Source organism: Vitis riparia, chromosome 17 (genome assembly GCF_004353265.1).
Source record: "Vitis riparia cultivar Riparia Gloire de Montpellier isolate 1030 chromosome 17, EGFV_Vit.rip_1.0, whole genome shotgun sequence".
NCBI lineage: Eukaryota > Viridiplantae > Streptophyta > Magnoliopsida > Vitales > Vitaceae > Vitis > Vitis riparia.
Genome location: NC_048447.1, coordinates 17167662 through 17191112, shown reverse-complemented (window position 1 = coordinate 17191112; position 23451 = coordinate 17167662). Strand labels below are relative to the sequence as shown.

Genomic DNA, 23451 nt, shown 5'->3' with positions numbered 1-23451 from the left:
CAATTTTCTTACCAATCTCCTCGTTCATCTTGGAAACAATTTCTACCAAATCTGGAGATGGAAAGGGGAAGGTAAGGAGAGGGGCCCAGAAACGTTTCAATTTCCTCTAATTGCATGCCATCTCCCTCACGAAGCTTCTCTTCCCCACTTTCAAACTTCAACTCTACTCCAAAAGAACCCCATCAATCCTGCTGATTATTCAGATGCCATTAAGAGAACCAGAAACTAGGAGTTCTTATCAGTAGATACACCCAGAGGTTGAATGAACTCGGAATGTCCACTGAAAGTTCTCATATAGTCTGCGGAAAGGCTACCCCAATTCGGATTTCCTTATCCACACGCCCAGCAGCTACATACTTAAAATAACCATGACAAGCATTATCACCCTCACATCCAGATATCTGCCAAATGCTCTCATAGCCTTCTCAATATACTATAATAATAATCCAGTGACATTCTTTCACCTCCTCTTCCATTAATATCTTCGCCCTCTTTTTAGCTTCTCAAGCCTTACCACCCAAATGAACCTCAATTGCCCTCAACATCCATGAGCCGAGATCCACTTCTAGCCATATCCATGACCCATTTTGAGTATTCTCACAACTTGACGAGCATGTTGTAACCTTTCACACCCACAGACTGAAAATATTGTCTCCGCAGTTCCTACTCCCTCAGGTAGAGATGTGAAACCAGATGCGGCGGACGCGTACCAGAAACAGAGGAAGATATCAAGACAGAGCACAAATTATGGGAACAAAATGAACCAGTAAAAGACACGTTTCATGTTTCAGTCAACGGGCTTAGATGTAGGGGAGTGAGCCAAAATGGATACCAAATGGAAATCAAGACATGATTGCAAGCATCTCATATGGAATCTCAAAACAGAGCCAAGGAAACAGGCTAGAAATCAAGCATAAAATGCATACAAACAAACCCAGATTCTATAAGAATATGCAAAAGTTTCTAACGCTCGCATTACACAGGAAACAGAATGGAACTGTATGGAAACAAAAGAAGAGGCGGCTTATAGAAATCATACCTGTGTTATTCCCTTTTAAGACTCCTCCCCTCTGTTTTTCCTCCTTTGAAACCTCGCTTCAATCCCTCAGCTCCCTCTTCTCTTCCTTTTCCCTGCAGCCTTCCTCCTCTCTCTAAAACAAACCAAAAAGCCGCCTCCAGCCTCACTGCTTCACCATTGCAGAGAATATCCCTTCCCATGTCGTCCATTAGTTCACTATTCAAAAAACCACCACCATTAATAGATGAGCCGCCACTTCCTTTAACAGCCTGGCACTTGCTGTTCAAAAAACAAACTCTGACAACCAAAAAAAAAAATTGGAAACAATAACAGTCCAAAATGGGTATGTTGTTTGTTTTTCTAATATTTAAAAATAACTTTTTTGATAAAAAAATTTTAAATATTAAAAACATTATAAATACTTTCTAAATTTACTATTAAGCAAATTTCAAGACTTGAAAAATGTTTTAAAAAATTGTTTGTTAAAATTATTTTATGATATTTTATAAAACAAAAATTTGTTGGGGGAATCTAAAATATCATTAGTATGTTTTCTATTTTTTTAAAAGTAATTTTCATATGTTCTGTTTCATTTTTATATATTTTTTATTTTCATATAACTATTTTTTAAAACAACTTTTAAAAAAATAATTAAAAACAACTTTTTTTTATTATCAAACCTGTTTTCTAATCTTTTATTCTAAATAACAAAAAAAAATATTTAAAAAAAAATTATTAAACAGGATCTAAAAATAACCTTTTTCAAATAAGAGAATAAACAGGAAAATAAAGAGAAAATCCTTTTTAAGAATTCATGTGTCACCTTATAAAATTATTGTCAAGAACATTTGAACAGGTACTAAATATATATATATACCCAAATACTTTATTTAATTTGTACATTAAACCTTCTAAATTTAATAGGTACATTGAATATACAAATTGAAAGGGCGTGTTTGTCTTAACAAAGGAGATTAGACTTTTCATTATCTACCAACTTTTGAAACTTTATTTAGGCCTCACTTTCTGAACAACATAATTTTTCTAAAATAAAACCCCAAGTGTGGAAATTTGGTAGCCGTCAAAATGGGGAAGTGTTTGTTCAGAGTATGTAGCCAAAAATATCTAAGATTTTCAATTTCCAAGTGTTGGACCAAATTAAAGAGGATAGTTGGCTTCAAAATATGGAAAGGGAACTTTAAATAGGGAATATATATATACTCAACTTTTTAGATTTAAAAAATCTTTATTTGTAGCAGTGAAAAATACTTCATATATATTTTTGGAAGGTTAGTAATACTTACTCTTGCATCATTTTTATTTTTATTTCTCAAGTGCAAGTATGCATGCATGCACGTACCATTGCCACCTTACGTGTTTGTGATGTTAAAATATTGTTCTTTGAGGAAGTAAAGTCCCACTCAAAATGTGACCAATTTAATTAACAATAATATCATATTTTAAGGTGAAAGAAAGGTTTAATTATTGTAGGTTTTAAGGTTTACGAGTACGTGTGAGTTCAACCAAATCAATTAATTGTTTTTTAATGTCACACTCCTTATGATGCGACAAGGAATGACGAAAAACACTTGAGAAGAGGCATAAAGAAAGAAAAATTGAATGTAAGTTCAAATTTAATAAAATTTTCCTCCATGCTTTTTCAAGTTTATTTGTTTTTTATATTATTTGAAATTTTAAAATTTTTGTTTGGGGTTGGAATCTCTCAATTGCAAGTCAAGCAAATTTTGACCGTTTAAAATTGAGATGTTGACATTTCCACACCATTTGTCTGAAATTTCGTCGCTATTTTATGATTTTTTTTGCTCTTGGATAACTACAAAATTTGGTAGAAAATGTTTTGAACTTCCTTTAATAATATAAATGAGTTATTGTTAGATACATGTCAAGTTTAAAAAGTAATTTTTTGGTAAGATGTGATGTAACAAAAAAAATAAAAAATAATAATTTTTAAAATAATGATTTGTTAAGTAACTTTTACAAATTAGTTTTTAAAATTTCATAAGACACCTAAGCTTTTTTATTCCTTAAAAATTATTTCCAATTCTATTAAAATTAAACTTAAAGAAAATAAATTAAAAAAAAAAAAAGTTATAGATGAACAATTTGAAATCTTTAAAAACCCTAAGGTTATATTTGATTTCTGAAAAATTTGAGGAAAAATGTTAAACAAAGAAAATAGAAATGAAAAGTAAAATAAAAGAAAAAATAAAAAATAAGTTTAAATTTAATAAATTATTTTTATAGGTTTCTTCAAAATCATTTTACTTATTTCTCTTTATTATAACAAGATTAAATAATTTAAAAATATATAAATTTTAAATTAATTATAATTACATTTTATTTTCTTTTATATTTTTTACAATGAAATTAAATATGAAAAAATCATTTTCCTTAACTTTTCTTTTCTTTCCCTAATATTTTTGGGAAGCCAAATATAGCCTAATAATTCTTAAGAAAATTTAGGAGAGGTTTTAAACAAATTAAATAAACTAACAATTCATTAAAATGGGTTAGCATGTATATGATGATATATGCTAAAAATATTTCATCTAGAATATGATTCATACTATATAATATATCATTTTTAGGTGTTACGTCGAAGAAGAAGTGCAAATGGACGGCTCATATTTTCAACTCTAAACAACTTGGTATGAGAAAAATGTAATATTATTATCACCCGTCATTTTTGTTAATCATTAAAATAAGACCCCAAAATGATGATAAAACTTTAGAGTTTTAGGTGCATGTTGATTTTTGGTGGAAAATAAGGGTGGAAGAGGCCTACCAATGGAATGAGAGCTCATGTCACACTAATGAGAGGAATCAGGTAAATTGAATTTTATATTTTCAAAATTTTAATTAGATAAACATGACTAGTTTGAATATCGGGAGCAATGGTCTGATCCATATTTGATCAGACCGCTCTTAGAAACATGAAATAAAATAAAACTTTGATAGGTGCTCCAACTACTTCTTTATGAGGAAGGTGACATTACTCGTAGATCAAACTAGTAAGAACGAAAAGGGTGCTAGTAGATCTTAAGCAAGCCAATCATAAATCTTAGTGGGCTCTGATCCTCATTATTAGGCACCACATGTAAGATTGGTCCATGTCAACTTGAAGGAATAATCGTCTTGGATAGTCACTCTTTCAAAAACCATATCTCCTATTGGTATAGACAATAAATGAATATGACTTTAAATTCTATATAAGTTGTGTATGTATCGTACAAGATCTACTTCTTGTAACACATTTAAGGAAAAATGTAAATGTTCAAAATATAAATAAATTATGGTATAAAGTATCAAACAAATGGTAAAAAATTTTGTCCAAACATTTTCAAAAATTAAAGCTTCCGCTAGCACAACTTCATATAGAAAAATGTGTACTATGATTGAGAGTCCCAGCAAAATACTTCTAAAAAAGTCATCCTTAATCTTCAAATGATGTTTTTCCCAAATATGACTATAGTTCTTTCAAAATGTACTGACATGTGCCAAGCTTTTATGCAGGATTTATGTTTCAGATGGTGGACTTTTAAAAGCCCAAACAATATCACTGGCCTATTTAATTTGGGCCTTATAGTGGGCCTACAAAAGGCAGAATTCTATAACCTTGTATTTGTCTTGTTGTGGCCCATTAACATTAATTGTGGGTACCCGAGAAATGGGCTTAGGTAGGCCCAGGCAGGTTGTGATCCGGGCTCGGACTGGGGTTGAAATTTAATTCAAAGCCAAGGGGCTGATACTAAGCCCATCCACTAACACTCTCTCTCTCTCTCTCTCTCTCTCTCTCTCTATATATATATATATATATATATATATATATATATATATATATATATATATATATATCATAAAATAAGAATCCAAATTTATAAAATACAAATTTCAAGTAACTATCTCTCTCTCTCTATATATATATCATAAAATAAGAATCCAAATTTATAAAATACAAATTTCAAGTAACTATCTAAAATTAATTAACATTTCATATATTTTTTTATCAAAAATATTACATTTGACCATTCAAGTACTACCTTTGACCAACTTACTTTTTTTTAAAATAAAAAATTAATTACTAAAGTACCATTTGGATGCATTTTCTATCTTTGTTTTTTATTAAATACATTTATAATAACAGCAATTTTTCTACAATCACTTTGTAGCTAGTTTAGTTCAATAGGAAAAGTATGATTTGTTCTATTAGTCCCCCTAATGGTTAAGGGTTTTTTCGCAGTTCAAATTCAAACAAAAAATTTATTTCTTATCTTAAAATGATTTAATTATTTACCTCCTAATGATGGATTCAAGGAAAAATACACATTCTCATGATTTATATAAAATTATGAAACATAATTTTTATGAATTGAATCGATACTTCCATTTGAATATGATAACAATAACTTTTATATAAAAAATAAAACCTTTTACTTATAAAATTTTGTTACTTTTTTCTATCTCGACTCAACCCAACTCAATCCCATTTATAATTACCGCAACTTGCTCAACCCTATCAACTTGAACATATATTTACTAATCTCGATTTCAACACAAGTTTAAAAAAGGATAATTTAACTTAAAAGCATCGTGTTGAGATGGATTTAGGCGAAAGAGGTTGAGGGCATTATACCCAACAAATAAAAAGGACATTGAATAAGTTAAAGAATGATAGCATCTCTCTTATGAGTAGTAAGAGTAAGCCACTAAGCCATATCGCTGTGATATTGACCTCAAATTGGCAAATTGCTAAAGTAGGTACCTATGGAATATCGTTATCTTATCCTCTGGGAGTATTTAAGATTTGAGGGATGTAACACAATGGCTGCTCCGTCTCATCTAGATACCCACACTATGTTGCCTTTTCATTGGGCTGGTGTCAATATGACAATACATCACAATTGTTTAGTCCTGGCTCTTGGAAAATGCTAAGGAAAGGTACAGAAAAAAGGTTAACAAGGGAAAGAGGGAAAAAAATCGTTAAAGAATTTTCTCTCTCATTCTTATATAAAGTACAACCTTTTAGATACATACAAAAATATAAAAATATAACCTCTTGACATTAAAAATATAGATTTTTATATCTCTTTAAAAATCATTTTTGAAAATTTTAAATTTGAATTAGTAACAATTCTTTGATACCTCAATTTATTTTTAAAATAGGAACAGAAAATATTAACCAGCCTCTTCTTGAGTGGGTAGAGGAATTCTTAAGAAGGAATATCAGTTCACCAGAAGTGTGGTTCCATTGCTTCCCTTTTATATCTCTCATCTTCATTCTCCTGCTGGGGACATCAAAAGAAGAACATATCAGCACCAGTATTGATTGTTAGGATGGTCTGAGATCATTTCTCTAGAAGGAATTTAGAAGGGCGAGCCAGCCCGAGCCATCCATTGCTGCAATGGCTTGGCCGTGTCCATGCGAGACCTTGTGGTCCAGAGCCTCCCAGGGATTATTAGAGCTTGATCCCGAAACCAAACCCATCAGAGAACTTCTACAGAGACGCGCCAATCCATAAGATCTGGTATGCTAGAGTGAATATTTGCAACAAGAAATGAATACTAATTTTAGGATGACTGACCCTTTAATCCAATCCATATAATGTCCATGTAATCTTAGAAGCCTAAAGCCCATGCATGTGTCATCAATGTCGCTAATCAGAGTATTTTGTGATAATTCCACAACTGTTGCTTTCTTTAAGAACATTAAGAGTATTTCTCGCTCCAAACACATTGATGTAAAGTTCTATTTTGTTAAGGAGAAAGTGGCAGAGTCTCTTATTAATATTGAACACAAGTCCACAAAAAGTATGTTGACTGATCCATTAACAAAAGGCTTATCCATAATTGTGTTTCAGGAACATGTATCTCAAATGGGATTGTTGGAAACTTAAGTGGTATTAAGTTAGTGGGAGCCACTTTTGGTATTGTAATATTATGCTATTGTTGGAAGGATTGCTATTATTGTATATTTCCCTTTGAATCAAGCAATGAAGCATATATGATTGCTTTTGATTATTTGTTTTGATGAGATTCTATGAGACATTGATTTATGATTACGTATATGTTGCGATGTTTGATTATGTAGTCTAAGTGGGAGAATTGTTGGAATTTTTATGTGTGAACTTACATAATCAATTTGATAATGTCATAAGTTAGTGTTAATTTAATTTTTGCATTGTGATCCATAATAGGACTGAACACATTATTGCTTGATTTTTATGGGTTCGCCCTAATTCACTTGACTGACCCATTAAGTCAAGTGGTCCAAATAATGAGTGTAATGTGTAATATATATATATATATATATATATATATATATATATATATATAAAAAGAGAGAGATATGTGCATTTGGAAGGTGTCTCCTTTCTTCTTCTTGGAGCACGCACTGCACGCACACACACACTTGGACTGAATTTTTGGGGAGGAAAGGGAAGAGCTCATTGAACCCTAATTCTCGTACCATCACAGACCTAGAGCAGCTTCTTGGATACCAGTAGAGGAAGAAATGGCTTTCCATGGCATAAACCAAGGTAACCGGTTCATATTTGTCGTTCAATACATGCTTAAATATTTACATGTGATCCTATGCTGTTTAAAATTCTCTTCAATAACTGTATGCATAGTTTATACATCCCTTGATTTCTGGCTCAAAATATCGCGATATTCCAAGGCGCTGCAACCGATCCACGGCCCAAATGTGCTCAAACAAGTCTAGTGGGTAAATGGTGTGGGCTAAAATGCACAGTTTATACAATATTAAATCTCTATACTACTTCACTTAGTTATCTCAAGCAATTCTCATCTTTCGTCCGCAACAGGCATGTAGCCAGCTCTCTCATTTTCAAGATTGCATATGTTCTCTCTGATAAATGAGATTCCAAATAACACATGAATTTGAGTTATTTCTGTTTCTTTGTTTGCATTCCCTTGATGGTAATCTAAAATTGTAAGCTGAATATCACATAACTACCGCTCAACTGAAGTGCAAGTAGTTTTATTTCTTTAATGTATTGATCAAAGCACACACTTGGTCATGGCCTTTTACAGTGTATCTTTACATGCAGAGATCAAACTACTCTCTCGAAAAGTACTTTAGCAATATGAGAGTCAATAGTTGCAGGATCACAGTAGGCAGCATAGTAGAAACTTTTGGCTACCATTAGAAATGTTCTCTTGATCACGGGATCTATGTCCTCACTGGAGTTTTGGAGCACCAACTGTGCAAGTTCTTGCATGTCCGGTTCTACTTTAGAACTAACATCACTTTCTTTTTCAGGATTATAGCTTCCAATATGTGCCTGAAAAATGTCCGAGAGTAAGATATGCATTTTGAGCTTAAATCTTATAAACTTAAAACTTTTAGAAAAATTAACTGTTCAATAAAAAAAATTGATTCGAAAAGATGATTCTCGGCCATTATAGTCTAATTAAATAAATTTAATGTAAATGTTTTTCATTCTATAGAAAATTATCTTAAATGTCATCCAAAAATGGAATCATATATATATAAGATTTAATTAAATACATCAAATATATTTTTTAAAATTTAGTGTTCACCCTATTATGCTAAAGCCCACTTTAACTTGCCTTATAGAGATAGTATAAACAAAATAGAATTAGACTTTGAGGTTATAGTTGTTGTACCTTGTGCTGGTAAAATGGACTAAGTTGGTGACAGACACCATTGGTGAGGTGTAAGAGATGCTTATAAAGAGGATGGTTCAACAGCTCTTCCGTGATTGAACGGCCAGAGCAAAGGTTTATCACATCCACCAGGACCTCCGCTTCTCCTTGGCATCCATCTTCTTCTGCCAAGTTCTTTGTCAACCACATTTCCCACTGAGAAAAGAAAAACACAGAGTAATTTAGTTATTCGGAATTGTATATTTAGTGGCAGAAGAGGTCTCGACTCTTGAGTAGATGATAACCTAATATATATATATATATATATATATATATATATATTTATTTATTTATTAATAATTAAATATTCATGTGGTAGTGCTTTTACTTTTAGAAAGTACTTTTAATATAAAAAAACCTTTAAAAAAAATTCAGGTGTTTCGTTAATATTTTGAAAACGGTTAAGTAATTTGTTAAAAAAATGCTTTTAAAGAAAAATAGATTTCTTCAAGGTGTTTTTGATAATAATCATAGAAGTGTATTTAGTATTTCTAATCTTGAAAATATTTATTTTTTAAATATTAAAAATATTAAAAATACTTCTCATAATCATTTTAAAAATATATTTAATAATGATTTTAAAAAATATTTTCAATCTTTTTAACACTTGAAAATCTGAAATTAAAAAGAGAAAGTTTTGAAAACTAAAACCCTAATTAGGTTCGGGGTTCTTCCTTCCAGAACTCCTTTAGATGGGGATTTGTCTTTATTTGACTTAGAGGGTTATCAGTACTGTTTTCTTCTTATTTTTCACGTATTATCGTTCCTTTACCCAAACGAGAAGGATCCAGAATACACATAGTGATCATTATATTAACTCACAGTATGATGTAAAAGCTGACGTATGTCGCAGCCATGCAGCTCCTGTGCATCCAATGAGAGCTGGTTTAAGGTAGTGAGTAATAACCCCGCGAGCTCCTCTCCAGTCTTGCTCAGATTAGAACTGCGGCCCAACATATATATGTCAGTTGGATTATCATTTTGAATTAATTTTCATGGCCTAGACTCCATAGTATCTATCTATCTTACCTTCCATTAATCTTCATGTAGCGTCCTCCACTTGCACTGTACCCGAATTTAAGAAGGAAGGCTCTCCTCTGCTTAATACATGTTTCCTTGTTGAAATAAGATGCAACTGCCTCTACCAGGACGGCAGCTTTAGCCCACGCCACCCTCTCTACCGACCTTTCTGGTTCAAATATACTGGCTGCTGCGAGAAAATAAGCCAGGAGGAGGGTTTCTCTGCTGAGCCCGAACTCTTGAAGATGGCTGTGCCTCCACCACCTATAGCATATATACGAGTTTAGCATAATGGCAATTTTCTAATTGTGTATATATATATGTGCATATGGTGGGTACTTACTCCTGAATCCTGTCCCATTCAAGCTGATGTAATTCTTGGCAGTTGTTGAAATCCAGCTTTGCAAGCTCAGAATAGACATCATTGTTAACAAGGTACATCCTGAGATCGGTCAACATGAACAACACATAAGTTTCCTTGCTGCCTAGAATTTTTAAGAACAAGATGCCTCACTTTTGTTGTTTTCCCTGGCACACTCAAAAGTCTTATGAGACTATTTGGTAAATCAAACTCCTAATTTAAAAGAGATTTAATTACTTAAATTAAGTTATTAAATACATCATATGTTTGATAAAATAATTTAATATTAAAATTTAAAGTTAAAAATGACTTTATATATTAAATTAAAATAATTAACTTATTCTTAATCCCAATTTTTTTTATCTTATTTGTTCATGTCTAACAAGAATATATTTAATAATTCATGACTTATTTTTTCTTGTAAATATTTTTAATTAAGTCATCTTACAAATCTACAATAGTAAACAAATTTATTACTTAAGATTAATAAAAAATAAATATTAATTATAATAAATTGATAAATATGTCAATTCAATAACTTAAAATAAATTTTAAGTTAATTTTATCAAATAATCTTAATACTTAAAAATAAATAATAAATAATAAATCTTTAATTAATAATTTAACTTAAAATTAATTTAAATTATTAAATAATAAATATTAAATTTTAAGAAACCTCCCTTATTTTTCAAATATGGATTGCATGGCCACATATAAGGTCTTGTGGGTGCTTTTCTTTCCTTTTTTTTTTTTGTACCCCATGGACAAAATTTTACTTCAATTATTGTAAATTCTACAAGCAACTTAATTATTTTTTTAGAAATTAATAAGCTAATTAATTATTGTAGTAAGTGAATTAGAAATAATAAATACCTGTAGAAAGTCTTGCCAATCCATATGTCATCTCCACCTCCATACTGTTCAACGTAAAATCTTGTCTCCACGCGTGGCAAGCTGGCATACCATGGAATGTCCAGAGCATATCCAACCTGTCGTTATAATCGACTGATATTATTAGTTTCAACTCAATAAATGAATAGGTAACTTAAAGTCTTAAACAACTATGGAAAAGTCTTTCAAGTTTAGGGTATAGAAGGTGATGAGAGCTGGGGTTTTGTCTTAAGTAAAAGACACATTTCGGACCGTAAATTCCTCCACAAAATGGTCTGGGCACCATACCTCACCAGCCAAATCCTTTGCTATTATCCATTTATCTTCGAGCTGATTACAAGTTTGTTTTTCTCTGAGAAACTTGGAACAAAACTTCCTGGCCTTCTCAAGAATCTTTTCTCCGGGGAGCAGAAACTGGGAAGCACGAAAGAGGTTAAACAACCCGGTAATGGCCTGGGATGACTGCCCTGGGAAGCAGACAAACTCATCACCCTTCTCAAACTGCTTGAACACATCTGCAAGAAAGAAAAAAATCAACACAATCGGTTATGCCTTAATTGTTAAAGAGCATAATATGCATGTTAAGCTCAAATTCTATACAAGCTTAAGTTTAAGAAAAATTAGTACAATATGGTATGTTTTGTGTATGCATGGCCGCATGTAAGAAAGGGTGTCAAAAAAACATGACATGCGTATTAATATTAAATCATGTAAGCTTAAATTTTTAGGAAAATTTGTAGTTCAACGTTAATATCATATAGAATTCAAAGTCAGGACTTGTGGGAATGCTTTACCTGGAGAGACATCGTAGCCATGTAATCTTAGAAGCCTAAAGCCCATTGATGTGTCATCAACATCACTAACCCGAGTATTTCTTGCCCAGCATATTCCATTTTTGTTCCAATATCTGAAATTTGAAGTGTTTTAGCTTTATAAATTTTGGTCTGCAGTTCTTTCCTTCTTTTTTCAATTAGCTTAAGAAATGTGTCATAAGTACTACCTGTATACATAGTTCATACACACTTTGATTTCTGGCTCAAAATATCGAGATATTCCAAGGCGCTGCAGCCGATCAACACCCCACATGCGCTCGTACATATCGACCGGGTAAGCATTGGGGACTAAAGAATCAAAAAACAAAGCAAAATTAGAATCCAAGCACATCTGTAAGTGAAAATAAAACTTCTAATTGTGGAATTATAAAGGGCAATTTAGTTACCTCCCCCATTGAATCTCTCAACAACCTTATTTAGATATGTCAAACATTTCTCATCTTTGGTGTGCATGAGTGCATAGGCAGTGGAAGATGGAGAAAACAAAAAGGACCCATCTTGGAACTGTAGGTTTAGAAGCATTTCCCAGTCCAGGCCTGGCATTCCTTCCAGGCTGAAGAGCAGTGTTGTGGGCACCCTATGCATGATGTCCTTTGGTATCCTATTCCACACAGCAGAACAATTATCACATAAATATAATAATTATATATCTATGAAGATAAAATTAAATTTGTTTCATTAATTTAATCTTAGATGACTCCAAGTAAGAGTTCTGAACCAACTTTTTGAGCTTTAGATCTCTCTGAGCATAGATCTCTTGCAAGACAGGTGAATCGTCAGGAACTTCAATGCCCATGTCCTCAGCTATTTCAAGGAGTGAAGGAAAAGCTACTTCGAATCCAATGGGCATGTGCTCAGCCTTCTCTTTTTCAAGTTTGCATATGTTCTCTCTGATGAATGACATGCCTATCACGAGATAATTAAGAAAGGGTTAAAGCAAAGTTAATGGGGTATCATATCATATGTATGTGTAGTTGATTATGAATACTAAACCCATTCAGAAAGTGAATGGATGTCCAGTTCCATTCTTTTCTCTACCTTTTTCGAATTTTTCTGGATGAATATTCCACGATTTCAATGCGATGACACATGCCAACGTGTTCAGTATTCTATCGTAAGGGGAGAAGAAGTGGACATCGCCCCATGATCCATCCTCGAGCTGATTGTTGGCAATCCACAGAAGGCTAGATGGAAACTGAGGTGTATCAGTTCCATTAATATCCTTCACAAGAGCCACCCATGCAGTGTCATAAGCCGATATGCTTATCTCTCCATCCTCCATGGAACTCAACATCGATCTGACAGTATCGACATGTTTCTTAATCTCGATTGACCCATAACCCTTCCCATAGAAGTGGCAAAAATCACATCAAAAACCATAAATTTCAGTACTCCAATCTTTAAAAAAAAAAAAAAGAAAAAAGAAAGGTAAAATATAGTGTATTAAAATCACCTTAACAGGTAACTCCTCTATGTCATCCTCCACAATCTCATGCAACTTTTTTACCTCTGGAGCACCATTTTGAAACACATCCACTCGATCATTAATTTCTGCATGCATACAAGTGATTATATAGATATATAAAGGAATAAATGCTTCTAAAATTTGAATAAATTTCTAGCATACCTTGAGTCTGGGGTTTCAATATAGCCTTGCACTTGAGATTTAAATTACCGTTAACCCATTTGTCTTCGGCCTTGAAGGGTGGAACTCCTGTAAACAAATAAGGAAAATTTTTTTTTTTTTTCTTATCATCTTTGCCATTTTAGAGCACTTTATCAGGTGGAAGATGGTGATGAAATGAAAAGAAAAATATTGATATTCTTTTATATTTTAGCATTTTTCTTCCCTTCTTCCTCAAATGACCACCATTTAGCCGTTAACCTTTCGCCCTCAACAAAAACAAAAGAAAACAAACAAACAAACAAACAAAAAGAAAAACACACATGAAAGGAATGCATACTGAACACAAGAACATACCACCAGCATATTTTTGTGTAGAAAGAGATGGTGGAGTTTGCGGACCCTTTGGAGATGGATACAGAAAGAGTATGGTGAACTGAGAAGACATGTTTTCTCTTTTGTGTAGTTCTTACTACGAAGACTAAGGTAGTGGCTGGGAAAATGGTGAGAGCATGCAGAGCCCCCGCATTTAAAGTAAGAGAGTGAAGGGAACCGACAAACTACTCCTCAATAATAGCGGTTGTACACAATTTTCTGATGCGATTGCCACGTGAAATTTCTGATTGGTCGAAGGAAAAGTCTATATATGTATATAAATGTTGTGTTGAAAATGAGGGTATTGATATTAACATACAATTTTGAATTTTAGCTTCCTTTTTCGTGGCGTGCAAACGTATCATGATTCATGACTCACGAGGGCAAACAAGAGATGATTTCCCATCACTATTTCATAACACATAGAAAAGGGAAAAAAAATTATGAAATGCGGCCATGGAGGTGGCATGCAAACGTATCATGACTCATGAGGGCAAACAAGAGATGATTTCTCAACACTATTTCATAACACACAGAAAAGGAGAAAATTTTTCATGAAACCTTAAGCTCCACCAACCAATTACTACTTCCAGGAGGTTCCATTTTCTCTACCCATTCCTTTCCCTTTCCTCTCTTTAATTGCACCATTGGGTTAACCAAGTCCCATAAGAGGACAAGAGGTTAGATCTAAAAGAAAATTGGTCTAACTGCACAACAATGAGAAGATAAACCAAGAGTGTTGGAATGGGAAAAAAAAAAAAGAAAGTAAAAAACTCATGTGAAGAATTAGAATATCCAAAAGAAAGAAAAAAAAAATAGAGAAAAGGTGGATTGAGAAGATAGTGACATATGAATATTTGGGGTAATGTTTGAAATTGGAAAGAAAAATATTACATTTAGATAGTGACAGCTGACCAGAAGAGGAAAAGATGGGATTTTTTATTATTGAATCCAACTTTTTGGAGAAGAAAAATATGGATGTTGACTTCAAAGTCTTCACCTAACGCAAAGAATTCTTCTATCATGGAATCTAATTAGCTCCTGGCAAATGGGTAACCAATTAATACACTTTGAATATCGTACATTTTCTAAATCAATTTAATCATTTATATAATTTAATTAATTATTTTAAACTATTAAATATGTTAAATATATTTGATAAATATTTTAAATAATAATTAAATAATATTCCTACCATTTATATTTAAGCTGAAGTCATATTCAATTTTTATTTTATTTTTTATTTCTCATATAAGGATAGAGCTAAGGAGCTGAAAGCCGGTTAAAAGAGATCGACCCATAATGATAGACCAATGAAATATAAAATTGGAGGCAATGTAACTTTCAATTTTTTTTTTACCAAAATAATTAATTTTGTATATTGGATAAAAAAATAAATAAATATTTTTCAGATGGTGGTAATGTTGATATTATAGACCAAGTGGAATCATGAAAAAAGTTGAAAAATTGTTTAAATTTGAATTTGAAAAGTAGGGAAATAAGTGTGAAGAATTCCACCGAGAATAAGAGTTTGTTTGGTTACAATTTTAGAAAGTTCTGAACCTCGCATTTTTGCATGATGTACTCTTATTCAATGACGCAACTTGTTTTTTATTTATAAAAAAATATTTTTAAAAAAACTTGGAATCACCACTTATTTTTGCTTATATTTTTAAAGGGAAAACAAAATAAGAAAAAAAAATCTTAAGTATGACTTCTTATTTGAAAAAGACAATCTGTGGAAAACCAAAGTCAGGTTCGAGGGTTAAGTTAGTTATTGGAAAGGTACAAAGAAAAATCGTAACACCAAGATAAAACAAGTGTAATAACTAATAAGGAACTCAATGGATGTCAAATAGTAATCAAGGTGTACTACGACTAAAATATACAATAAAAGACAAATGAGGAAAGGTAGAATGCGTACTTGAGCAGCAAATCAATAATGCATTATCATGAAATAGGATTAGCTCAAGTATAAAATGATTGCATGCATGTTATAAAGCATGGAATAAATCAATCAAGCATAAAAACCAATCAACAAACCAAAAAATCTCATGTGTTGAGTCTCCACCAAAACCCAATTGATTTTGTATGAATTAATCTTATAAATTTTATATTCATGTTTATTAAAAATGTGAAAAATAAAAAAAAAATTGAAAATCAAAGAAAAATTGTGAAATGAGTTTGCTAAAAAGAAAATGATAGCAATTTTATTAAATCGGGATTTTTTTAGTGACTAAAACCTTAAAAAATGATGAAAAGTTGTGGAATTAAAATTATTTAAAAATTAGAGTTTTGATAATCAAATTTTGACATCACGCCTGAGGAGAGGATGAGACACATGGGCTTTGCGAAAGGAAGGCATGAAGATGGCCATGCAAAATACATGCAGGAAGTAGGAAATGCACAGTCTAGGGTCATGCACTGAGGATGGTTGTTCCTGGCTAGCACTGTAATGATCACTTCCAGTTCTTCCACGTGGACCCCAATAAGGCGCGTGATCAATGTACTCAAGACATGGCTTAAGTACTTTGGGACATTGACTCTGAATCACCGATTATTCCGCTCACCACCATGACATGTCACAAAATGCAAAGTAGGGGAAGATATTAAAATCTGCCCACTCTCTTGGTCATCTCCGCGGCTACAATGTTTCCATTCCAAAGGCTTCTTTGACCCTCTTTTTAAACCCCCACACGTAATGCATAGAGCCTTTTATCGACAAAATTATCCAAGGAAGTAATAATGGGCAGCTGAAGGATCTTTCTCTTGGTTTCCAGTTTGAACATAACCAACCATAGGGGACGACAATACTAGATAGTTAAAGGAGCTCTTCCTTGCTCGTAGTTAAGCATTCACCTTCATTTTCATTGAGACCCCGACGAATCGCACACTGCCATTGGCCTGCTGGTTGCTTTTGAGAATTCTGACACCAACGAATCCCAAGGCATCACGGCAACTTGAACTCCGGGAGCAGTAGATCCATTCACATCTTCAGATTTTAGAAACATAAGCCATAGAAATACCCATTTTATTCTTGACGATGCACAGTTTTCTGTTAAACGGAATCAGCACAGCTGCTTCCAAAGCTCGGAAATTCCTCTAGTGCATCTTATTGTCAATATGTTTGCTTTGGAAATCATTCACTTCATCATAAACCCTAAGTTGGCAGCTGTTCTTGCAATCTGAAACATAAAACTGACCATGGGAAGAAAATCTTCGTGGTCTACAAGAGAGTATAGTTGATCAAGAACCGATTCCTTCTTGCTGTATTCTTGGATCAAGGATGCTGTTTTGTTTCGCCTTACGTGGAAATCCCGGGAATTCTTCAAATGAGTGAAGGTAGCTACTGGTTACTCTCATGGGTTTTGAATTTTTATCCTCCACAACGAAGTTGCACAGTTGAGTTTCAGATTTTGTTTGAGCGTTCTTGTCTGCAATTCCTTTCTCTGTATCATGCCGAGAAACTGAAAGACTCCCAAGGCGATGACCTGTTCAAGCTTGAGGGTAAGCTGATGCCAGGCTTCTTCTGGTACAGATCTGCAAGAGCGAATAGCATCTAGCCAAAGACTTGTCCTCCCTTCGTGTTGAAGAACAACTGGGTTTCCAGTCTACAAGATTCCCAGAACCCGTGCTCGGTGATGCTGTCAGCCTGGGAGAGGCTTTCTATGACTCCTTAAGTTCACGTTCTTGTGTCTTGTAGCATCATGCTGCGGCTACAGTTGTAATTTCCAAATCTTGAAGGTTGGGTGGTGACTTGAATGTCATGAAGACTTGGCAGCGAACTGGAAGACTGGAAAGGAATGGGCCACGTACACTAAAGTGGCCATGCATGTCAGATTTTCATGATCGCGGGGGGTGAGTGGTGGAACAACTAGGAGGTGGGCCTATCAGCAAAGTCTTCAAAATGAGTTCCCCACATTAGCCAAGCATTTGGATTTTCCAGTGAGAGATTCCCATCTCTGGATGTAGTCGATGTCGTGTAAGCACGAGAGGTGTTCGGTGGGCATGAAGGTTGGGAGAATGGTGAGCTGGTCATGAGGCCTTAGACACGGAGTTGTTTGGCTTGGGGTTCCAACTTGATAATGGGGGAATTTTGTATGAATTGTGTGGAGACTGCTAGGTATTGAAAGCATAAGGCTGGGAACAAGCAAAAACAGGCCATATGTATACCGAGGTGGACATGCATGCGAATTGCATGCACAGGGGAAAGAATGGAAAGGAGCTGGTGGGAAATGAGTGGTGAAGGAAGTGAGAGAAGCGGGTTTGGTGATGAGTGAAGCTGAAGGTGGTGAGTATGAAGAAAAAACGAGGTGGTGAGCTGGTCCTAAGGTTTTAGACATTAAATTATTTGGCTTAGGATATGGATTTGACGGAGGGGGGATTTTGTGATTGGATTGAGCCTTCCAATCACATTATTGTGCTGAGTGAACACAGCTCTTGACCAATCAATCATGGAGCATGGGGCAGACCTCTAGCACTTCCACTTGGACTGCTGTTGATGGAACAGCTTTCTGCTGATGCTACTTTATTCTGTTGGTTTTCATTTTTCTCTGAATTCAGGACCCTACATCTTTTAGCCGTTCTCAATGCACGCAAACGTCGGGACTCATGCAAGTATGGCTTCTGAGGAACAGTGCTTCAGAGTAAAAGGATCATATCTAAGAGAGATCATATCTTCAAGAGGTCTACTGCCCAGACCTTGAAATTCGTTTTTCTAATACAAGCTGTCTCCAATTTCCTTACAGAATGATCTCTTCTTTGCAGCATTACTCACGAAATATTCATAAAGCAAGCGATTATTGAGCTGCTCTTGATTCCTCTGCTTTAATTTTCCCATTAAGACCAGTTATATTTATGGCCGTTTCAATTTTCTTACCAATCTCCTCGTTCATCTTGGAAACAATTTCTACCAAATCTGGAGATGGAAAGGGGAAGGTAAGGAGAGGGGCCCAGAAACGTTTCAATTTCCTCTAATTGCATGCCATCTCCCTCACGAAGCTTCTCTTCCCCACTTTCAAACTTCAACTCTACTCCAAAAGAACCCCATCAATCCTGCTGATTATTCAGATGCCATTAAGAGAACCAGAAACTAGGAGTTCTTATCAGTAGATACACCCAGAGGCTGAATGAACTCGGAATGTCCACTGAAAGTTCTCATATAGTCTGAGGAAAGGCTACCCCAATTCGGATTTCCTTATCCACACGCCCAGCAGCTACATACTTAAAATAACCATGACAAGCATTATCACCCTCACATCCAGATATCTGCCAAATGCTCTCATAGCCTTCTCAATATACTATAATAATAATCCAGTGACATTCTTTCACCTCCTCTTCCATTAATATCTTCGCCCTCGTTTTAGCTTCTCAAGCCTTACCACCCAAATGAACCTCAATTGCCCTCAACATCCATGAGCCGAGATCCACTTCTAGCCATATCCATGACCCATTTTGAGTATTCTCACAACTTGACGAGCATGTTGTAACCTTTCACACCCACAGACTGAAAATATTGTCTCCGCAGTTCCTACTCCCTCAGGTAGAGATGTGAAACCAGATGCGGACGCGTACCAGAAACAGAGGAAGATATCAAGACAGAGCACAAATTATGGGAACAAAATGAACCAGTAAAAGCCACGTTTCATGTTTCAATCAACGGGCTTAGATGTAGGGGAGTGAGCCAAAATGGATACAAAATGGAAATCAAGACATGATTGCAAGCATCTCATATGGAATCTCAAAACAGAGCCAAGGAAACAGGCTAGAAATCAAGCATAAAATGCATACAAACAAACCCAGATTCTATAAGAATATGCAAAAGTTTCTAACGCTCGCATTACACAGGAAACAGAATGGAACTGTATGGAAACAAAAGAAGAGGCGGCTTATAGAAATCATACCTGTGTTATTCCCTTTTAAGACTCCTCCCCTCTGTTTTTCCTCCTTTGAAACCCCGCTTCAATCCCTCAGCTCCCTCTTCTCTTCCTTTTCCCTGCAGCCTTTCTCCTCTCTCTAAAACAAACCAAAAAGCCGCCTCCAGCCTCACTGCTTCACCATTGCAGAGAATATCCCCTCCCATGTCGTCCATTAGTTCACTATTCAAAAAACCACCACCATTAATAGATGAGCTGCCACTTCCTTTAACAGCCTGGCACTTGCTGTTCAAAAAAAACTCTGACAACCAAAAAAAAAAAATGGAAACAATAACAGTCCAAAATGGGTCAATGTTGTTTATTTTCTAATATTTAAAAATAACTTTTTTGATAAAAAAATTTTAAATATTAAAAACATTATAAATACTTTCTAAATTTACTATTAAACAAATTTTAAGACTTGAAAAATGTTTTAAAAAATAGTTATAATAAAATAATTTCTTAAAATTACTATATGATATTTTATAAAACAAATATTTGTTCGAAGAATCTAATGTATTATTAGTATGTTTTCTATTTTTTTAAAAGTAATTTTTATATGTAATATTTTATTTTTATATATTCTTTATTTTCATATAATTATTTTTTTAAACAACTCTTAAAAAAATAATTAAAGACACTTTTTTTTTATTATTGTCAAAGCTGTTTTCTAATCTTTTATTCTAAATAACAAAAAAATATTTAAAAAAAAATCTTGAACAGGATCTAAAAATAACCTTTTTCAAATGAGAGAATAAACAGGAAAATAAAGAGAAAATCCTTTTTAAGAACTCATGTGTCACCTTTATAAAATTATTGTCAAGAACATTTGAACAGGTACTAAATATATATATATATATATATATACCCAAATACTTTATTTAATTTGTACATTAAACCTTCTAAACTTAGTAGGTACATTGACTATACAAATTGAAAGTGCGTGTTTGTCTTAACAAAGGAGATTAGACTTTTCATTATCTACCAACTTTTGGAACTTTAATTAGGCCTCACTTTCTGGACAACATAACTTTTCTAAAATAAAACCCCAAAGTGTGGAAATTTGGTAGCCGTCAAAATGGGGAAGTGTTTGTTCAGAGTATGTAGCCAAAATATCTAAGATTTTCAATTTCCAAGTGTTGGACCAAATTAAAGAGGATAGTCGGCTCCAAAGTATGGAAAGGAAACTTTAAATAGGGAATAATCAGAAAAAATTCTTCTAACTTTTTTCAAAGGATAAGGAAGGAGAATAGTTGGAAGTGATCATGGGATATATTTCCTGATTTTTAGTTGTAAAAATTAAAAATAAAAATAAATTCTATAAAAAATATAAGAAATTCTTGTAAATTCATATTAAAAATATAATAATTTTTAAAACTTTGAGGTATTGTAAAAATTCACTAGCTTAAATTTAAAAATTTTTAAAAATAACTTTAATTTGTTTTAAAAGCTGTTACTATTTTCTTATTTTAAATATATATACTTAAGTTTTTAGATTTAAAAAATCTTTATTTGTAGCAGTGAAAAATACTTCTATGGACCCCGTATTTCGGCTCATGCGTTTCCCACTCGAAGACGAACTCGATTTTTATTTTGAAAAATGATTTTTATTGATTAAGAAAAATGACTTGGAGTCGCCACTTATTTTTGTTTTATTTTTAAAGGGTAAACAAAATAAGAAAGAAAAACCCTAAGTGTGACTTCATATTTTGAAAAAGGTGATTTGTGAAAAATCGGATCGGGTTCGGAGGTCAGGTTACTCATCGGGAAGGTACGGTAAAGACCGTAGCACCCCTCTAAGTCCCTAAAAACGGATCTCTACTAATAAAATGAAGCAATCATGGCAATTGATGAATAAATCAATGAATATCTGAAATGATCACGCACATATGAGAGTCAGAGCATGCATAAAAAATGACTAGAATGTGAGTAGATATGTACCTAGGTAACGATCCTCAATGCGCTATCAAGAAGTGAGGTTAGTGCACAATTAAGGAATAATTTCGAGCATGTCATAGAGCAGGATAAATCAATCATGTATAATAATCAAAGCAAACAATCAATCAATCAATTATAAAGTCACATATGTCGGGCTCCCACCAAAACCCATTTATTTTGCATGAATTAATATCACAGATTCCATTATTCCGGAATTATGAAAAAAACATTCATGCCTATTAAAATCGAGAGGAGCAGAAGATTGCGGGCGGAAATGGATCCGGTGAATCGCGAGTGGCTGACGAGCCAAACTGTCCGGAGAATCTGAATTGTCGGCTGCTGATGTTCTCCGAGTAAACACTATCAGAGGATCCGGACATGGCTATCAGGGGAAGTTGAATCGCCTCCTCTCCTATACGACGTCAGGCGCCAGATATGAAATATCCGGAGAAGGTGGAATGTCATCGGCGGACAAAATTCCGGATGTGAGACATCCGAAGAAGGTGGGACGGCGGTGGACAAAATTCCGGATGTGAGACATCCGGATAAGGGAGGACGTCGGCCGGACAGAATCCGGATGTGAGACATCCGGAAAAGGGGGGACGGCGACAGACAAAATTTCGGATGTGAGACATCCGGAGAAGGGGGGACGTCGACCTGACAGAATCCGGATGTGAGACATCCGAAGAAGGGGGGACGTCGGCCGGACAGAATTCTTCCCCGGGTGGAATAAGCTATGTCGCGCATCGCAGGGGGGGACCGTCTGCGTGTGCAAGGGAGAGAGAGCCACGTGGCATTTTTTTTAGGGAGGATCCGGCAAGTAGGTGAAGGTTTAGAGAGAGAAACAGGTTTGGTGGTATGGATATGGAAGCTTGGGTGAGTGGTTTTAATGGGTATATGAAGGAGTGAAGGATAGCATGCACCCGTGAGACTCCATGTAAGTGAGGGAGTGGGATGGAGAATGAATGAGAGGAAAATGGGTGTGGTGGAGGATGCTTGATTCCTGCAAGCTTGAGTGAGGAAAAAAGTATGACGACCTAGAGAGAGAGGTGGATAGATGAACGATGGGTATGGTGGACAAGGAAAAAAACATGGGAATGAGATGACGACCCGCTTGCATGAGAATAGAGATAGGGGTCATAAAGAGTGAAAACATGTGCATGGACATAAACACAATGGGCAGACCACCAACAGATGTGCCTCTACGTCTAGCCGACGAATATGTCTGGTAGTATGCAACCTTGGGTATTTGCTGACTGTGAAAGCTTGGAGAAAACCGAAAAGGCCTGCTCTCATCATCACTGAGAACCCAGATTCTAGCCACAAGGAGGCCATGGCTTGAAGCTTCACGGAAAGCAACTGAGACTTTGGAGCCTTGAGTATGCACTTAGGGAGGAAAAGAAAACAAGGAGATAACAGGATAGCAACAAGAAGAAAGAACATGAAGACTTTAACCAACATATCGGACCCATTTCATCATTTCATCCATGGGTCCAACATCCAGTGAGTTAAGATGGAAAAATACTCGTCAGAATAGGGCATAAAACACAACAAACTCTTCCAATATTTAATCAATAATCACCAAAACAGAACAACCCAACCGACAGAAATGAAAAATCACCGAGAATCTGACCTGGACAGTCTGATAAAAATGGAAAATATACAAAAAAACAAATGGTCATACCTGAAAATCTCTCTTCTCAGCTCCGTGTCCTGGACCCTTCCCCCAAGTTCAACCCATACTCTTTTTATCCAAAACTCTCCCC

The 23451-nt window shown here is 34.4% G+C and overlaps 1 protein-coding gene across 1 annotated transcript; it reads right to left on the bottom strand.

Annotated features, from left to right (window-relative positions):
- Positions 1-8003: 8003 nt before the first annotated feature.
- LOC117934442 ((-)-kolavenyl diphosphate synthase TPS28, chloroplastic-like) lies at positions 8004-13578 on the bottom strand. Its single transcript, XM_034856125.1, has 14 exons — positions 13461-13578; positions 13287-13384; positions 12872-13175; positions 12556-12739; positions 12220-12434; positions 12001-12121; positions 11795-11907; positions 11289-11515; positions 10983-11098; positions 10092-10190; positions 9758-10012; positions 9551-9671; positions 8690-8884; positions 8004-8343 (listed from the first exon to the last, which is right to left on the bottom strand). The coding sequence occupies exons 3-14, from the start codon at positions 13125-13127 to the stop codon at positions 8113-8115; spliced, it is 2133 nt and encodes a 710-aa protein (XP_034712016.1). The 5' UTR covers positions 13128-13175; positions 13287-13384; positions 13461-13578; the 3' UTR covers positions 8004-8112.
- Positions 13579-23451: the final 9873 nt, after the last annotated feature.